The 18626-nt window shown below is 52.6% G+C and overlaps 1 protein-coding gene across 1 annotated transcript in view; it reads left to right on the top strand.

The window, feature by feature from the left end:
• Positions 1-4987: 4987 nt before the first annotated feature.
• Positions 4988-18626, top strand: part of VASH2 (vasohibin 2) — a 37567-nt gene continuing 23928 nt past the window's right edge. Inside the window, exons 1-3 of the mRNA XM_047752857.1 lie at positions 4988-5200; positions 5823-6273; positions 14824-14912. Coding sequence (XP_047608813.1) covers positions 5998-6273; positions 14824-14912 — 365 coding nt within the window. The 5' untranslated portion in view covers positions 4988-5200; positions 5823-5997. The remainder of the gene's footprint in view (positions 5201-5822; positions 6274-14823; positions 14913-18626) is intronic.

Raw genomic sequence — 18626 nt, 5'->3', positions numbered from 1 at the left:
TCCACTTTGCTTACACTGTACCATTGCTGAGGCCAGGCTTCAAAGAGCCATCCCAGCAGACTACGAGGACAAGCTCCAAGCATCCTTTTGCTAAAGCATTAAATCTCGAGTTCTGAGTAAGTATCCCCAAACCTGTGAACGCTTCCAATTTGTTTCCTGCTTCACCCCCAACCCCAAATATAACATCGCCAAAATCCACTCCCACACACATTTCCACAGTTCCTGCCTGTATGTGTAGCCAAGTCCCAGAAGATCTTTGGCAGGTGTGCCTTTTCTCCCGGAACAGGACTTTTTCTTCCCAGCGTGGGCTGTGTTACCACTTGACTTTGGGTTTTGGGAGAGGCACTAAGTGGTGGGGCCAGGTCTTGAGGAGAACAAGCCTTGGAGAAGGGGACCTTCTTTGGGTGGGAACGTTCAAGGGATTTGAGGAGTCAAGAGGTCAGACATGGAGACATCCCCACCCCAGGGCTTAGTCTTTCCTTGTCAGGGCTCTGCTTTGACATGGAGCCCATCAAGGCCATGCATTTAGTCTTTTATTATTTTATTTCATTTCGTTTCATTCCATTTCATTTTACAGTTTCTGCTACCTTGTGATCAGGTACTGGGCTTAATTTTAAGTCTTGCCTATGGTTTCAAGAAATAAGACTCTCTTTTAAAGCCATAGGCGCTCTCCGGCATTCAGAGCATTCCATGAGTTGGAATTAACTGCTCCGAGCCTGTCATTTTCTGTTTCCAAGGTCACTGGTTCCTTATAATTATCATTGTTTCCAAACTAATTAAGTACCACAGCTTGATCTCCCAGTGTCTCGCTCTCCACCCGGTTCACCCCAACAAGCAAAAGCTGTGGTGCTATGGGGGATCAAAATTACAATCGTCCTTTTTATCAGCACAAAGGACGCTACTGGCTTCAGACATAAGATACAACCCCCAAATCCATCTTGAGGGCTTGCTTTCTAGAACCACCTGTGGAATCAACTGTCTTAGGTCAGTTCCTCTAGCAGACAGAATCTGAAGCAAAGATGAAAGCTGACTGAGAAGGCAGCAAGAGTGACAAGGGAAATGAGGTGGGCTAGGAGGAGAAGCGGCACAAGGCAGTATGTCCTCGTGCAGGTAACTGCTTCACGACCCACTGCGAAGAGCCCTGGCAGGTTGCTCGGTAGGTATGTCTGCTCAGCCAGGCAGGACATCTCCAGACCGGCTGTGTTAGGAAATCATGAATCAGAACAGTCCTTTGGAGGTGGGAAGGAAAGAACTCAACTGCCTCGCTCCCTCCCATCTCCTGTTTCTCATTGGTCAACATGCTCCCCACAGGGAACTAATCCCCTCGGATTCCCCTTTGGTGGCTGCTTAGAAGCCACATCCTGCAGGGTTGGCATTTCATCTGATCTGGAAGTAGTGCAAGAGTCAGAGGCTCAAGATGTGTGGGGAGCCAGGCTGGCTGAGCAGCAGCAGCCAAGAAGGACCTGACTAGGCAAGGGATTCTCCATCCCAGGTAGCTGAACTCCACAGATTTGGTCGGCTGTGGCGATAGCTACAGAGCCAGGAGAACGGCAAGGTCTAGTCAATGTGATTGGGCTCATAAGATGCATCTGACACATCCACTAATAAGCTATTAATACCAACAGCTGGTGGAACTAGAAATATGATCATCAGATTAGGATTTTGTGTTATTTATCTTTGTGACCCCAGCATCTGGCACTTGAATAATAAGCTACTCTTGGAACCCAGTTTCTCTTCTTCCAGACCTTCCCATTACATGTCTCTGCGGTGCCAGTTGTTATACTGGTAACAATGAATGAACGTGACCTTGCTCTCGGAGGCTGAGTAGCTAATCACCATGTGCCCCTGTTCAAGTTGCAAGTTGGCCCGGTTCCACTGTGTGTATATGTGGCCGTGTCACTCTTACTAACCATCTGAGCTTTCAAAACCCATAATCTGGGAGTTCCCGTCATGGCGCAGTGGTTAACGAATCCGACTAGGAACCATGAGGTTGCCGGTTCGGTCCCTGCCCTTGCTCAGTGGGTTAACGATCCGGCGTTGCCGTGAGCTGTGGTGTAGGTTGCAGACGCTGCTCAGATCCCGCGTTGCTGTGGCTCTGGTGTAGGCCAGTGGCTACGCTCCGATTGGACCCCTAGCCTGGGAACCTCCATATGCCGCGGGAGCAGCCCAAGAAACAGCAAAAAGACAAAAAACAAAACAAAACAAAAAAATCCATAATCTGTCTGGCCTGGGTTCACTTGAGTGTTATGTAACACAAAATACACTAGGAAATGAAGACCGGGGTTGCTGGTCCATGCATTTAGCGCAACTCTCAAATGCAAATGACTTCTGAACCTAGAGCCCTTCTGCCTCCTTTCAAAGGGACGGCACAGCTTACTTCAGAAGTCTTCTCGCCACCTCTTTGGAAAAGTCGCCAAATCTCACAGCCCTCTCCATCATCATGTCACTTGGATCCCAGTGCAACCCCATCCCCTGGAGAAAGGAGAACAGACGGCCAGAGTATCGGAGATGAACAACAAAAGTGTTTCCTGCAACTGTCTGGGAGCCCGAGGTGCCCAGGACAGGAAGATGAATCAATAATCCTTTCTGGTCCCTAGGATTTTGATTCAGGTAAAGCAGGATCCAGGCCTCATTTGACAGCGAAATTGTGGTTGTTTGGATTTGACCTGAGTGAGGACATTGGGCATTGATGCCAAGGACGGCGACACTTGCCAGACATTCTTTGATGTTCACCACCTGGTCTGATCACTTGAGCTTTGAGAGCTCAGTTTCCCCCCAAGGGACCGTTAGGCCGTATTCTCATCCTCTGCATACAGATCTGCATCCTGAAATCCTAGTCTCTTGGACTTGAAACCCAGGGAAAGCAAGAAAGGGATGAATTTGAGAGATGAGTCAGAAAAGACGGGAGGAAGGACGTTTGAGATGAGAAAGCAGATCACCCTCTGAGGCATGTTTTCTCCTCATCAGGAAAACAGAGGCATTTATGTATTGAGAGGATACGTCTCTCAATACATAATTAGTTCTCTAATTTTTATCAGGTATGCTTGTTTCACTTGAACAATTCAGGTAATTTCCTGATTATGATTATTGATTATTATTATTAGGTCCATGTCTTTTGTTTATCCGAATCTAAGTTATCATTCTCATTATAGAACCTATATTCCTTGGCTAGGGCTCTGTCTGCAGCAGTGCAGGACTGGTCTAGAATCCAGGTCTCTTCACCCGAGTCCTGGCTCTCAGCTACACTGGAGCAGAGGCCTCTCACCGTACTCCCATGCCCCCGTGAATGGGAAGTTCCAGTGCCATTACTTAGCATTACAAGCAACAAGCAACTTGTAGGGTTAAGCAGAAACATCAGATCTACCCTCAGTGGTCTTTGAGGACTGTATTCTCTTTTTTTTTTCAGGACGGCACCCACGGCATATGGAGGTTCCCAGGCTAGGGACTGAATTGGAGCTACAGCTTCTGGCCTACACCACAGCCATGCCAGATCCGAGCTGTAGCTTCAACCTACACCACAGCTCACGGCAATGCCAGATCCTTAACCTCTCTGAGCGAAGCCAGGGGTCAAACCCGTGTCCTCATGAATGCTAGTCGGATTCGTTAACCACTGTGCCATGATGGGAACTCTGATGACTGCATTCTTAATTTGAGGTTAACTTAGCATTGCTGCTCCAGCCACCTCTCCCTAGCAAAGTGGGTCTGGAGTTTAGAGAGAAAGGATATTACAGCCAGGTTCCTAAGTGTCCACAAGACCGGAAGTCAGAGGAGCACAGCATCTTGGAGTCATAACAGACCTTGGAGAGTGAGGGGTCTGCTCTCCTCTTTTCAGAAAGAGATGCTAAGATCTAGAATGGCAAGTGGCTTGTCCTGGGTCACACAGCTTAGCCAAGTGGCAAACCTGGACTTAGAGCCAGTCCTCAGGTCAGTAGTCTGGTGTGTTTCCCCCTCATCTTGCTCTTCTCTTTAAAAAAATGAGTAAAAGGGGGCGGGGGAGGAAGGGAGAGGAGGAGGAGGAGAAGAAGCAGAAGAAGATGGCTTTAAGGAAAAGGTATGTGAGTGCAGCGTGTGGGAGGGCCTCCACTTCTCCTGGCTTTGAAGCATCTCTCCAACCCCTCCTAACTTAGTAGCTGTGGCAACACTCAGAACCTGGCTGACCTCCCTGGTTTTAGTGTCACATATCAGCTTTTTTTTTTTTTTTTTTTGCTTTTTAGGGCCGCACTATGGAAGTTCCCAGGCTAGGGATCTAATTGGCACTGCAGCTGCCAGCCTATGCAGTCACAGCCACAACTCTATGGTATCCAAGCCTCATATGTGATGAGACCTACACCACAACTCACAGCAACACAGGATCCTTTAACCCACTGATGAGGCTAGGGATCGAACCTGCATTCTCATGGTTACTAGTCAAGTTCCTTACCACTGAGTTACAACAGGAACTCCTCAGCTTGGTTTTGAAGGGACTTTATAAATCGTGTCTAATGTCAGAGGGTATATGGCTGTGTCCCCCGGTTAGTTTGGGGAAATTTGTAATGTAGGATAAAAACAACAACAACAACAAGGATTTATTGCGCCTTCATGCGAACAGCGCTGCCTGAGCCATCCATCACTCCCAGGTAGCGGGGGCAGGTGACAGCGCCCAGCCTTCTTCAAGGAATGCTGTCTTAAGACATGCCCTGCTCTAGCTAAGGGTCACTACTTGGGTGGCTTTACTTCTGTGTTTCCCACAGGTGCAACCCCCCGCAGTGCCACGACTCCCCCCTCCCCCGCCCCGGGGAAACTCGGTCTTAAGTCCCGGCGACAAACGCTCCAGCCCCGCAGGGCTCCCAGGACAAGACAACGATCGGATTTCGCGCGGCCGCCCGGCTCCCCAGCTCCCCTCCCCTCCCGCCCAGAAACCCCCGGAGCCAATCAGAGCGTCGCGGAGCTCCGGGTTGTAGAGTCCCGCGCCCGGGACCCGCCCCTCTTTGTTGCGGCGGCCAATGGACGCATTCGGAACATCGGCGGCTGCCCGGGTGACTCGGTTATATGTCACAGAATAACATTCGAGAATGGGACATGGAATGAGGCGACGGCCACAGCAGCCCCTAGCAGCCCCAGGCCCAGGCGCAGCCGCCGCCGCAGCAGCCGCCGCAGCAGCAGCCCTCGCCGCCCCCGCCGCAAAGAGAGGCTCCGCAGCCATGAGGCCGGCCGTCCCAAGGTAGGATCCCGGAGCTGCGGCGCGCTCTTCCCGCGCCCCGCCTGCAGCCAGTCAGTCCCGGTGTTTGGCGCTGGAACTCGGGGAAGGGGGCGGGTGGAGCTACTGCCACTGGAGCCTATGGACCGGGGACGCCCCTCGCCCTCCCGGCTTCCTGGAGAGCTTCCTGGAAGAAATGCGGCAGCCTTTGCCAGCCGCTGCGCCCTCGCGGCCGCCCCGGGCGCTCACGTGCCGGCACGTTCTCGGTTCTGCTCGGCTCTCGGCCACATCTGGCGACGAAGGAACGCATGGAGCCTTGCGGGAACCGCCTGTTCCTTCCGGCAGCACGAGCTGTCCTTCTCCTCCTTACCTCGTCCACTCCGCAGCCTCCACGCTCCTTGTAGTTACCTCCCGCGGGTTGAGGTGGGTGTGAAGCTTTGTGGCAAAATTCAAGTCGCCTTTCTAGGTAATTGTAGGGCCGGAAGCTCTCTGTGCAATTCCCCGGCGGGGAGGTCTGTCCGCGAGCAAGGGAGCGGGCGGTGAAGTGGGAACACTTCGAAGCCCCATCGCCTTGGCCACGGCTCCCGCCGCGGTTCGTCCGGGTGTCCACTTCTCCGTGGTGTATGCTGTGTCTCACTGATTTCAGGCACTGCCCGTAAGCGGAACTCCAGCCGCCGCTCCCCCTTGGCTCGTCCTGCCGCAGCGGGAAGCATGGAGAAGGCCGCCCTCTCGGGGCGCTGACCCCGCACCGCGTGCGCGCGCACACGCCCCCCGCCGCCGCCGCGCTCCCCGCAAGCCGCCCTCCCCACCCTGACCCCACCATGACCGGCTCGGCGGCCGACACTCACCGCTGCCCCCACCCCAAAGGCGCCAAAGGCACCCGGTCCCGGAGCAGCCACGCGCGGCCCGTAAGCCTCGCCACCAGCGGGGGCTCAGAGGAGGAGGACAAAGACGGTGGGGTGCTGTTTCACGTTAACAAGAGCGGCTTCCCCATCGACAGCCACACCTGGGAGCGCATGTGGATGCACGTGGCCAAGGTGCACCCCAAGGGAGGCGAAATGGTGGGCGCCATCAGGAACGCCACCTTCTTGGCAAAGGTTAGTGGCTTCGAAGGAAGGGGGGTGGGGTGGACGGTGATGGGATCATTTCAGCCCGTGCTAGCAAATAAAGCCATTTTCCGTTTTCCTGGTCCTGCTACAAACTGCCTTCCGCTCCCCATTCTTCCCGCCAGCCCCCAGTCCTTTGCTTAATTGAGACGTTTGTCTTGGACGCCTTAGAAATGAGGGCGCCAGAGGAAGGGGGTTTGCTGTCCTGGGACTGTGTGGTCGGCTTGTGCCAAGGTTTCTTTGAATCTGGAGCCAAATTCGATTATTTACTCTTCTCCGTGTACATCCTCCTTCTGCAAAAACTGTAGCCACCAGACAGCACCAGGGATGCCAGGAATGCTTAGGCCCCCCTAGGGATCCCACCCTGCTTTTTCTCTCGGAGTCTCTTGGTCCTTCCCTGACTGCCTCCCCCCCCCCCAATGATTTATTAGGCTGTGAATGAATTTGCAGCCAGTCAGATTTCTCAGCATGAATCATTCCTAGACTTTTTGCCAATTTTTTTGTTATGACAGTGACTTTCACCTCTGAAACTTACAAAACAGTCAACTCTTTCCCCAGCTTCTCTGGGCTGAGAAAGAAAAGAAGAGCTTGACTATGGCTTAAAAGGGACTTTCCAGTACATATGATGAATGAGTCTCACTGGATAGAGAGAGAGGCTCAGGAGCGAAACTTTTTCTACCTTGGAGAGAAGCCAGTGAGCCAATTGGGTTTGGTGGCCAAGGATAATGTTAGTAAAACAGAGATGTGCAGTGGTCACTTTATGAAACATCAGAACGCAAACTGGAAGAGAAATGCTGCAGAGCCTGGGGGTTATAGCATGGCAGATGGCTTCCCCTGCACCCTGGGGACACTGGTATGGCTGAGAAGATTCCTGGGCAGGTCGAGGAATGCCAGACCTGAGACCTGGAAGGCCATCTGGTCCAGTCCCCAACCTGGTGACCTGAGCATCTGAGCCCTGCAGGCTGGAAAGCTGTGTGTGCCCTTGGGGGAAGTGACAGAGCCTGTCAGCTTCCTGCTGCAGTTGGTTACCGTGTTTTAGTACCCTGCTGGTCAAGGGGCTCTTCATTATGCCCAACTAGAATCTTGCCCACTTCAGTGTCAGCCGTAATGATCCTGGCAGAGTCCTCCTTGAGGACTCAGAGCCTGAGAACAACCCGAGGATTGGCCTGCAGTTCTGACTTCAGCATTTGTCCTTATTTAGGTGAGCCTTTCTCATTTGGTGCCCTCAGCACCCACCCTGCTGCTAATTGTGCCTTCCTCCTTCTCCCAACCTTGTGGGTGGGGGACCCCCTTTCTCTATGGGAATCAGGGAACATCTGTGTTGGTGAAAACCAATCTCGTACCTCTCAGCACAATCCCTTCCTCTTCTGAAGACCTTCAAGGAATGGGGAGCTCGCTGCTTCACAGGGCAGCTGGCCAGATGTGGTTACAGGGAACTCTTTTCTTAGACTGAACAGAACTCCTCCTCCTCTCCCCCGCATCATGTGTCACCTCCCATCCTTGTGTTCAAGAACCAAAGGGCAGCACACATCGACTTCCCGTGCTACTCACAGCTCCCTCGATTGTTATGAGACGGTTCTCTTGGAGTAAGGAAGGGGCCTGGGGTAAAAATCAAGGGACTGAATTCTGGTCCTGGCCGTGCTTTGTCTAGCTTTGTGGCCTAGGTCACTTGCTTAAAATCTCCAGCCTTAGTTTTCTCATCCATAAAATGGGAGTAGATCAGATTTCATGTAGAATTCTTTCCAACCCTCAAATCCCTTGGTGTTATGACCTGTGAGTCTCTAGGTTTTTAATGATCTGTGTGACACCAGAGGTGCACTGACTACGGGGCCTCAGAACTGTGACATGTCATCATTCTGCATCTTTCTTTAACTGTTTTTATCTGCAGGTAGTTCTTTCACCTTTTCTTATGTGTCATAGTTCCCAGGTCAACTCACTTTTCTCATCCTCTTTCTAGGACAATTGCTAGTTGTTATCGGTCAGTCCCGGAAAGCAAACACAGACGAAACACAGTATTCTAAGTATTATCTGAGCAGCTTAGAACATAAAGTACTACTTCCTGATCCTTCCGCTATTGTGGCTGAATTCTGGGTTCTTAAAGGAAGAGCATTCCTTATATATATGTGGCAACCACATATTTATGTATTACATACATAAAATATAGCAGCCATGTATATATATATATAGATAGAGAGAGAGAGAGAGGCCATGTCACAGTGTACTTTCATAGTAACCCGAAGGTCCCACGAGAGCTCCTGCCGAGCCAGGACAACCCCACCTGAGCGTGGGCAGCATCAGCCTTCCGAACCTCAATGAAGAGCTTCACATCTCTCTCTTACAGTTGCATCGCAATACTTGGTTCTCCATCCTAAGCCCCATCCCAGCATCCCCTCTCTTCCTGCTCCTCACCTTCCCCAAGCCCTGACCAATACGCAGGCCCTGGGATGGGAACAGCTTTGATTGATTGATTGATTGATTTTTTTTGTCTTTTTGCCTTTTCTTGAGCTGCTCCCTCGGCATATGGAGATTCCCAGGCTGGGGTCCAATCGTAGCTGTTGCTGCTGGCCTACACCACAGCCACAGCAATGCCAGATCTGAGCCGCATCTGCGACCTACACCACAGCTCAGGGCAACGCCGGATCCATAACCCACTGAGCGAGACCAGGGATCGAAACCAAAACCTCATGGTTCCTAGTCGGATTCATTCCACAGGACGGGAACTCCAGGAACAGCTTTGAAATCTTCTTGCTTCTGGGGCCAATCCTCTCTGATTCAAGGGATGGTCTTTTCTTTCTTCTTCTTTTTTTTGGCTGCACCTGCTGCATATGGAAGTCCCCGGGTTCCACTGTCCTGGGCTAGGGATCGAACCCAAGCCCCGGCAGAGATGGCGCTAGATTTTTAACCCCCTCTGCCACACCGGGAACACCTCAAGGGCTAGTCTTGCACTCAGCTCTGCGACTCTTTTCTCTAGATCCAAGTCCTTTCCTCCTTTAACCAAATCAATGTCTTGCTGAAGAACTGGTACAGAAGAGGGGTGATGGTGAAAGGGTTGGAGGATTTCCAGGGGGTTTAACCTTTTTTTGGCAATTGAATGGGGACTCAGAAGCCAAAGAAGTGGCTGGGGGGAGGCATCAGGGGTCTAAGGGGAGGATGGAATGGCACTTCCTTTGACCACAGGAAGCCGTGGTAAGTTCTGTGCAAAGGTCCAGGTGCCCCAACTGGGGAAAGCAGGGCAGGTGTCGCTCTGCGATCCGCCTCCTAAATGTGGGACCGCAGGCCTCTGCCCTGCTGGTTAATGGACCTGGAGTTAGCAGTTGACTCGGTGCAGGCCAGGGTTTTTCAGGGATAGCGCAAGAACGCAGCACGAGTTGGAAGATGACAGAGGTCGGGGAGGGAGGGCAGAGGGGGTGGCTGGCCCAGAAAAGACAGCTGGGCCGACTAGGAGAAGGCACCTCCTGCCTCTTGAGCGGCTGGAGCCCGACTCTCCTGGGGCGGACAACCAGACGGATCCAGCAGGAAACACCAGGCGCTTTCTTGCAGATGTTTGTGCCTCTCCCGTTGATCCCAAGTTGGGAAGTCATTCACATTTAGAGGACTCAGCTTTGCCTGAGTGAGAAAGTGTGAGGCTGTGGAAAGAGACGTCAGGGCTTCACTCCTGCCCCCTGCTGGCTCAGGCTGGCACCTCTGGACTAGGTCACCATCAACCATTTCTGGCTGCCCCCCATGCAGGGGCCTAGGGCCCATCCTGGGCTCATGAGTGATGTCCCCTGCTCCCCTCTAGGTCGCCAGAGGACATTCTTCTGTCTGGCACCTGCACCGTGTATAATACGTTTTCAGAGCTGGGACCATAAAAGGTTTGGCCTTCTGGTACTTTCTTGCGAGAGAGTCATGGTGCCCGGGCACTTGCGGCCTCCCTGGCTGCTCTCCTGGCTTCCCCTCTCCCCACATGGTGATGCATGGTGATGCCACTCACGCTTATCTGTCCGCATCCCTTTTCCCTGCATTCTTCTGACGGCTCATTGTGTTTGGCAAGAATGGAGTGAAAGAGAGCCTGTCCACAAAAGCTGGTGGTTTGTTTCATTTTTCTTCCTGAACAACCGTCTTCCTGTTCCCTCCCCTCCCCCTGCCCCACCCCCAGGGCCTCACCCCCACCCTAGGCACGGTGTGCAGAGGGGGGTTTCAGTCTGTGTCCTGCAGATTCTGCCTTTATCAGCAGGGCTGTGGCTCGAGGGGGTCTGGGTGCAGGTGGCAGGAGGGAACCCGGAGGGGAAGGGCCGGGGAATTCTAGGCTGGAGTTTCGGGTGAAATGGGGCAGGAAAATAACAGGAGGAACTACCAGGACCCCACTCAGGGAGGAAGAAAAAAAGGTGGGCACCCTGGGCTTTTCAGAAAAATGTTCCAATTTATTTCCCCGTCATGCCATGTGAGAGCCTTCTCACCAGCACTGAGTGTCCACATTTGAGGGTATCTCTGCCAGCTGGAGAGGTGAGAAATGACTGTAGTGGCGTTCATCTGCATTTCTTAAATTATTAATGAGCTGGAACATTTTTCCTTGTTTTCGATTTTTAGGGCCGAACCTGTGGCATATGGAGATTCTCAGGCTAGGGGTCCGATCAGAGCTACAGCTGCTGGCCCCCACCACAGCCACAGCCATGCCAGATCCGAGCTGCATCTGTGACCTACACCACAGCTCATGGCAACGTCGGATCCTTAACCCACGGAGCGAGGCCAGGGATCAAACCTGCAACCTCATGGTTCCTAGTCAGACTCGTATCCGGTGCACCCCAATGGGAACTCTTGGAACATTTTTTCTTTTTTCTTTTCTTTTTTTTTTTTTTTTTGTCTTTTTGCTATTTCTTTGGGCCGCTCCCACGGCATATGGAGGTTCCCAGGCTAGGGGTCGAGTTGGAGCTGTAGCCACCAGCCTACGCCAGAGCCACAGCAACGCGGAATCCGAGCCGCGTCTGCAACCTACACCTCAGCTCACGGCAACGCCAGATCGTTAACCCACTAAGCAAGGGCAGGGACCGAACCCGCAACCTCATGGTTCCTAGTCGGATTTGTTAACCACTGCACCACAACGGGAACTCCGGAACATTTTTTCAAATGTTTATTCACTATTTGCATTTCCTCATTTGCGAATTGTCTTTTTACGGCCATTTAAAAAAATTGTGGTAACATACAATTTGCCATTTTAAGGGTACAGTTCTGTGAATTAAGTGTATTCCCACTGCTAGGCAACCATCACCCCCTTCCATCTCCCGTACTTTTTCTTCTTCCCCGACTAAAACTTGTGCCTATTAAACATGGAGTCCCTCTTTCTCCTTCCCCCTCCCTGGCCACCACCCTGTACTTTCTGTCTCTATGAATTTGAGTACTCCAGGACCCTCAGCAGAGGAATCATACAATATTTGTCCACATGTGACTGGATTCTTTCATCTAGCATAATGTCTTCGAAGTTCCAGCTTGTTATAGCATTTGTCAGTGTGCCGCTCCTTTTTAGGGCTGAGTAATATTCCCTTGCATGTATGCTACGTTTTGGTTATTCATTTATCTGTTGATGGACACTTGGGTTGCTTCCACCTTCTGGGCCCATCTTCTTTTCATTGAGGCCCAGAGTGTTTTCTTATCCCTTCGTAGGAACTCTTTATGAATGAAGGATATTAACTCACAGTCACCGGCAGAGGTGGCTATTTTCATCTTTTTCTATCAGGGTGAGAAGGTATCTTTTGGTCCAAGGGCTCAGGCCCTGCTGATTCTGTTTTCCAGTTACTGAAAAATCGAAACCATTCAGCCCCCGCCCCCCCACCCCGTCTAGACCCCTGAAAACACATTATTGATGGATCCTCATAACACAGCTAATACTTAAAGAGCACTCTGTGCAAAACCCCAGGTTGCCTGCATTGTACATTAGGTCATGTAATTCCCACATCCAGCCCAGAAGGGTTGAAGTGGGTGATATTTTATCAGGAAGGAACTAGAGGCTTAGAGAGGTCGTGCAGCTTGCCCAGGGGCCACAGCAGTAGGTGACAAAGCAGGGACTCATAATTGCCCCCCAGGGAACCTGCCTGGCTTATAATCCGTCGTCCTGTGGGGCCCTGGCAGCCCAAGGCGCTGGTTGGGAGCTGACCCCTGCCGAGCCCCAGCCTGAGCCCCAGCCAGCTACCCCAGACGGCCCAGTGGGTTGTATCCAGATGACATCATCTGCTCAGCAGTGCTGGCCCCTCTCCCCGGCCCCTCTCCCTGCCACAGCCCTGCTTCCCAGCTGGGCTTTGGGGAATGTGGCCTCGGCTCCCCCACTCACTCTCAGCCGGGGCTGAGGTAACCAGGCAGCTGTTTTTCAAAGCCCTTGGGCGCCACTGGGCTGCTATTCTGAGGACCGGCTGTCGCCTGACTCCCACCCCATCATCTGGCTCTTGTGGGCTCTGCTGAGCTTGGGGGAGTTGAAATAAAGTGGTGGTCGGCCCCCCAGCTGACGCAAAGCCAAGTCACTTGGCTGCCTCAGGGCTTTGGCCAAGGGCCTGCTGGGGATCCCTTGGGTGACTGGTGACTAGGGCCTTTGCCCATGCTTCTCGGCTCTTCTATTGACTGGGGTCCAACAGCACTCTTCTGTGTAGAAATAGTCTCATGCCTTCAAAAACGGTGTCACTTCTCTCCTCCCTTCCTCTGTGCCTGTGCCACCTCGCGCTTTGTGCTTGGCCCAGAGCGGAGACTGCAGGAGATGTTAAAGAAGTGGTCGTTGGCGTCTCCCATGCTTCCTCCCTTCTCTGTGTCCCTGGCACAGTCCTGCACGGAATTCCAGGTGTGAGCAGATCAGTAGATGTTACTGCAAAAAACACGGACAAGCTTCCTCATGGTTTCTGGGACAGAAACGCAAGGATGTGTGACTTTGTCGGGGGTGGGGTGTTCGTGGGGAGGGTCATGGAAGCAAACGTTCACATGGGAACATTTTGCTCCCAGTAATGACTCTCCAAGAGAGGAATGCGATTTGAGTTGATAAACAAGATGTAGTTCGAAAAACAGCTGTGTGAGTGTGTGCACACAGTCTCACATTCACACACACGCACACTCTGCACCCTAGCTGTGAAGTGGGGTGTGTGACTTTTATGTGATGCAAAAGCAGCCAAAGCTGTAGCAGTGTGAAGAGCCTCCTGCCTTGGGCTTCGCTGTGGGGCCTGGGCCCTTGGGGGTGGCTGGAGGTCGGGGGTCCGAGCTGAAGGGAACCAGGGCCCCTCTGGCTCTGGTGCCCAGTGCTGTCCCCATGCCTGTTTGCCAGCAGCTTCGCCTTCCACCGGCTCAGCACTGAACCCCCAGGGCCTCCCCTCCCCTGCTTTCTTGCAGGATGGAACTGAGCTGCCTGTGGCCCCTCTGCTCCTCCCCAAGCAGCTTAGCCCTGGAGGAGCCTTCTTCCCTCCCAGAGCCACAGGCCCACATGGGCTGAGTGCCTCTGTCACCAGCGGCCTCACCCCACCAGAGAGGCCCAAGTTAGGGGACAGGGAAACAACACAGAAACCGCCCCTTGTTTCCCAGGAGGGACTGAGGGTTGGGGGCACTGCTGCTTCTCGCTCTTGGCCTTGGTGGCAGGGTTGCTCAGAGCTGAGTGGTGTCTCAGCTTGCAACCCGCCTCCCAGGCCTTGGTGCCGCTGCTCCCTTCTCTTCCCAGCAGGGCTGGAACTTCACACCTTCCACTGGTGAGGGTTGACCAAGGGGCAGCTGAAGAAGTGAAGGGAGGAGTTCCCGTCGTGGCTCAGTGGTTGACGAACCCAGCTAGAATCACTAAGGATGCGGGTTCGATCCCTGGTCTCGCTCAGTGGGTTAAGGATCTGGCGTTGCCATGAGCTGTGGTGTAGGTTGCAGATGTGGCTCGGATCTGGCATGGTTGTGGCTGTGGTGTAGGCCGGTGGCTGCAGCTCTGATTCGACCCCTAGCCTGGGAACCTCCATATGCTGTGGGTGCAGCCCTAAAAAGAAAAGAAAAGTGTAGGGGTGACTGGGAGCCAGGAGGGTAAGAGAGTCAGGCGGCTCCTGGGTCAGAGGAGCTGCACTTACCTGGGGAGGGTCAGGGCAAGAGGGGTTGTCCCTAATCTGCTTGGGGCTGGGCTTGGGCAAGGGATGTGATGGGGGCTGCAGGAGGTGGCATGGAGGAGAGATAGCAGATGGAGCACCGTTGCATTCCTTCAGGGCACCATTCATCTCGAACAGTGGTGCCCTAGAGTGGGGCACATACGGGGGCCCTGCAGCACAGGTATGGATGTGTGGTAGAGTGTGAGCCTTAACGGAGCGCCTCTGAACCTCCTGGGCCTGCTGGCGGGGTGGGGTGGGGGGGGCACCTTATAGGACATAGTCCTTGGCCTCAAGGGGGCGCTCAGGCTCCCATGGGGAGGCAGGCGGTGTTCACACCACAACACACGGAGGGCAATAGGGAGCCACTACGACCCAGGGCCGTGTGTGCCCAGGGACAGCAGAATGAGAAGACACCAGCCCTCGGGCACCGGACCCCGGAGCGTCTCCTGGATCAAACCGTCTCTCTGCTTCTCTGCAGCCTTCCATACCCCAGGTTCCAAACTACAGACTGTCAATGACCGTCCCGGACTGGCTGCAGGCAATCCAGAACTACATGAAGACACTACAGTATCCTTCCAACCCGGTCTGAGCAGACCCAGACGGGGGACAGGCACAGTGAGCCCAAGGCTGCTCTGTCCCCAGCCAGTCGTCAGATGCTGTCAGCGCTTGGTGAGGCTGGTCATGGAGGGGATGCCTCCCCCCCCCTCCCCCGAGAGAGTCTGGAAGGAGAGGAACTGGAAGATGTCCTTGCATTGATCAGTCCCTCTCCCTTGAGCTGGGTGTGGCCAAGACGGAGGGGGCCCCCCTCTTCCTTCCTCCTCTTCCTCTTTCTCCTCTACCTCTTCCTTGGTCACCGTTGGCTCCCTCCATCCCTCCTCCTGTACCAGCTTTCTTTCTCCCTCTTCTGGGTCCAGGCTGGGTCCAGATCAGGCAGCCCGTGGTCCTTTTCCCCTCCAGTGTTCACATTCAGGAGTAGATCATTTCTGAGCTACCTTGTAAGAACCAAGGTCCCCTCGCTGTGGCTGGTGCTTTATCAGGCATAGGAGTCACATGGGAGCTGGGCTGACAGAGGCACATGTGAGAGGGACAGGGCTTTTGCCTAAGTGCATCAGTGAGCGTCTTGGCGAAGCCAGCATCAGACTCCATACTGGGGCAGCTGCCACTGTCCTAGTCCCCCCCACGCATTGCCCAGGAGGTCAGGCCTCTGCTGGCCTCTGTTCTTCCTCCCTAAAGACAGAGAACTTAGGAGTTTCCATTGTGGCTCCACAGGTAAGAACCTGACTCGTATCCATGAGGACGCAGGTTCAATCCCTGGCCTCACTCATGGGTTAAGTATCTGGCATTGCTGTGGCACAGGCCGGCAGCTGCAGCTCCAATTTGAGCCCTAGCCTGGGAACTTCCATAGGCTGCAGGTATGGCTGTAAAAAGAAAAAAAAAAAAGAGAACTTTACAGAAAGGACTTCACGGGGCGCTGCGCCATGTCCCACGTGCCCCAGAAGAGCCTCCCCTCCCTGTGCTATAGGCAAGAATCTTTCCTGCGGATTTTCGTATTTTCTCTGAAGGGAAGGGTCCTTCCTAGCAGATGAGAATTGCCGCTCATCTGGTGGGCAGAGTACTGATTAGCCTCTCGGCTCCCACTTCATGGACTATGTGCACTCCTGCATGCGTCTCCGCAGGGGGATCCTGAAGCCAAGTTAGAGGGAAAAGGTAGCACCAGCCTCCCGAGATCAGGTGCACAGTCCTGGCCCAGCACAGGCTGCCTGGTGTGCATGCTGATTGCCAAACTGGGACCCACTGGGGAGGCTCACAAGTGTAAACTCCTGCCGGAGTCAGCCCAAGACTCCAAGAGAGGAGCCTTTCCTGGAGGTGACTGACACCTCACAGAATATTCCAGAAGGTGACAAATCAGAAAGGCTCCTCCCTCCTCTGTAGGACTTGATCTTCACAAGGGTCATCCAGTCAGAGATTAAAGAGGATGAGCCTGGCCAGGAAGGCCTTGATGGGGCGAATTTGCATGTGCTTTGCATCTCATTTGCTCTTTCTCCCATGAACCCTGCAGCACATTCTCAGTCCTGAAGGATCTTTTCATTTTTCTCTCCTCTGGTCCGTTGTGATGGTCACGACCTGGATCACGGACTGCAGAGAGGACCGAGAAGAGAAGGTCCCACCGCGCTGCTGGGATCAGGCTCCAGGTTACCTGGTAGGGGAGTGGCCTCTTTGTTATGCCTTTTTCTTCTTCTTTTTTAGTTAGGACTGTACCTGAAGCATATGGAAGTTCCCAGGCTAGGGGTCGAATCAGAGCTGCAGCTGCCTGCCTGCATCCCAGCCACAGTAACGAGGGATCTGGCACGTACACCACAGCTCACGGCAACACCAGATCCTTAACCCACTGAGCAAAGCCAGGGATTGAACCCGTATCCTCATGGATACTAGTTAGGTTCGTAACCTGCTGAGCCACAATGGGAACTCCTGTTCTGCCTTCTGACCAGACTTTTATTTCGTTCCTTGGGCCTTCCTACTGCTTTGTCCTGGACGCAGTGACTGGTGCTAGGGTAGGGGGACCGCTTGGGGTCAGTCCTGAGTGTAGTTGTGCTCAGCTGGGGCTTCGAAAGGACCAATCCTGCCTTCCCTTCTGTGCGCCTGAGAACACTGGCCTACAGGACCGCTGACCTTGCACAGCGTTCTGGAAAGAAAAGGCCCCTTCCCCAGGTCTGCTGTGTAGGCAGCAGCCTTCCGAGGCCAAGTCACTCTGAAGGCAGAGCTTCTAGGAGGCTCTCCTCCCAGCTGACACTCAGGGGCCAATAACTGTAAGGAACTGAGCAAGGATGGCCATGTAATTTTTTAATTATTTTATTATACATTTGTCTCACTTTATGCACTAGCTGTATAAACAATATACGGACAGGGGAAAGTCAGGCATATAAATAGAACTTTTGCCAATTGTGTTCTTCTTTAAAGGTACCAGCAATCTTACAATTTGAATGAAATCATTGGTGAAGTAAAAAATCATTTCAGGAGTTCCCGTTGTGGCTCAGCAGAAACGAATCCGACTAGGAACCATGAGATTGAGAGTTCGATCCCTGGGCTCGCTCAGTGCGTTAAGGATCTGGCATTGCTGTGGCTGTGGTGTAGGCTGGCAGCTACAGCTCCGATTATACGCCTAGCCTGGGAACCTCCATATGCCGTGGGTGCGGCCCTGAAAAGACAAAAAAAAAAATCATTTCACAATGAAACTGTATGGCCCTTCAGTTTTTCTCTTTTACCTGTAAATTGTATAATGTATTTTTTTTATGCCTCAGCTGTGGTATATGGAAGTTCCCAGGCCAGGGATTGAATCCGAGCCACATCTGTGGCCACGTGGAATCCTCTAACCCACTGCACTGGGCTGGGGATTGAACCTGCACCTCCAAAGCAACCCGAGCTGCTGCAGTCAAGATTCTAAACCCACTGCACCACAGGGGGAACGCCTGTATATTGTATTTTTTTTAAAGCTGGGCAACCTTGTATTGTTATTGGTTATTCTTATGGTGCATGCTGGTAATTTCCAAGCTTGTTAAAATCATCCCCTATGAACTGTGATTTAACAACATAGTTTATACTTTTGTGTATTATAAATTATCATTTTTTTATTATAAATTATTTTTGCGGGAGTTCCCATTGTGGCACAGCGGAAACGAATCTAAGATCCATGAGGACGCAGGTTCGATCCCTGGCCTTGCTCAGTGGGTTAAGGATCCGGCATTGCTGTGAGCTGTGGCGCAGCCCGGCAGCTGTAGCTCCAATTTGACCCCTAGCCTGGGAACCTCCATATGCCGTGGGTGCGGCCCTAAAAAAAATAATAAATTATTTTTGCATATTTTGGACATTATCTCTGGGCTTCTTAGCTTTAAAATAGTTGCTACTCAAAAATCTAATAAATATCAATGTTGAAATAAGGTGAGGGAATGCTTTTGGATAGACTAATGGATTTCTTTATACCCTCTAAGTTCGTATTTCTATCTATCAGTAAAATCATAACCATAATATATTTGAGAGATTTACAATAAAAAAATTATCCCCTAGCCCTCAGCCTAGAACTTCCAGTGCCACAGCCTCAGCTAGGGTGACTCTGAATGACATCTGGGGCTGAGACCGTGGCCTGAGATCAGAATCTCCAGGGACGGAGCCCAGAGCCTGCTCTGCAACAAGGGCTCCAGGTGGTTGTTTCACATGCTTGGGTCTTAGAGGCCAAGCACGTCTTTGCCAAGAGAGGAATCCCAGCCATCCCAGCCCTTCTCAGGA

Source organism: Phacochoerus africanus, chromosome 11, assembly GCF_016906955.1.
Source record: "Phacochoerus africanus isolate WHEZ1 chromosome 11, ROS_Pafr_v1, whole genome shotgun sequence".
NCBI classification, from domain to species: domain Eukaryota; kingdom Metazoa; phylum Chordata; class Mammalia; order Artiodactyla; family Suidae; genus Phacochoerus; species Phacochoerus africanus.
This window is presented reverse-complemented; position numbering and strand designations above follow the sequence as displayed.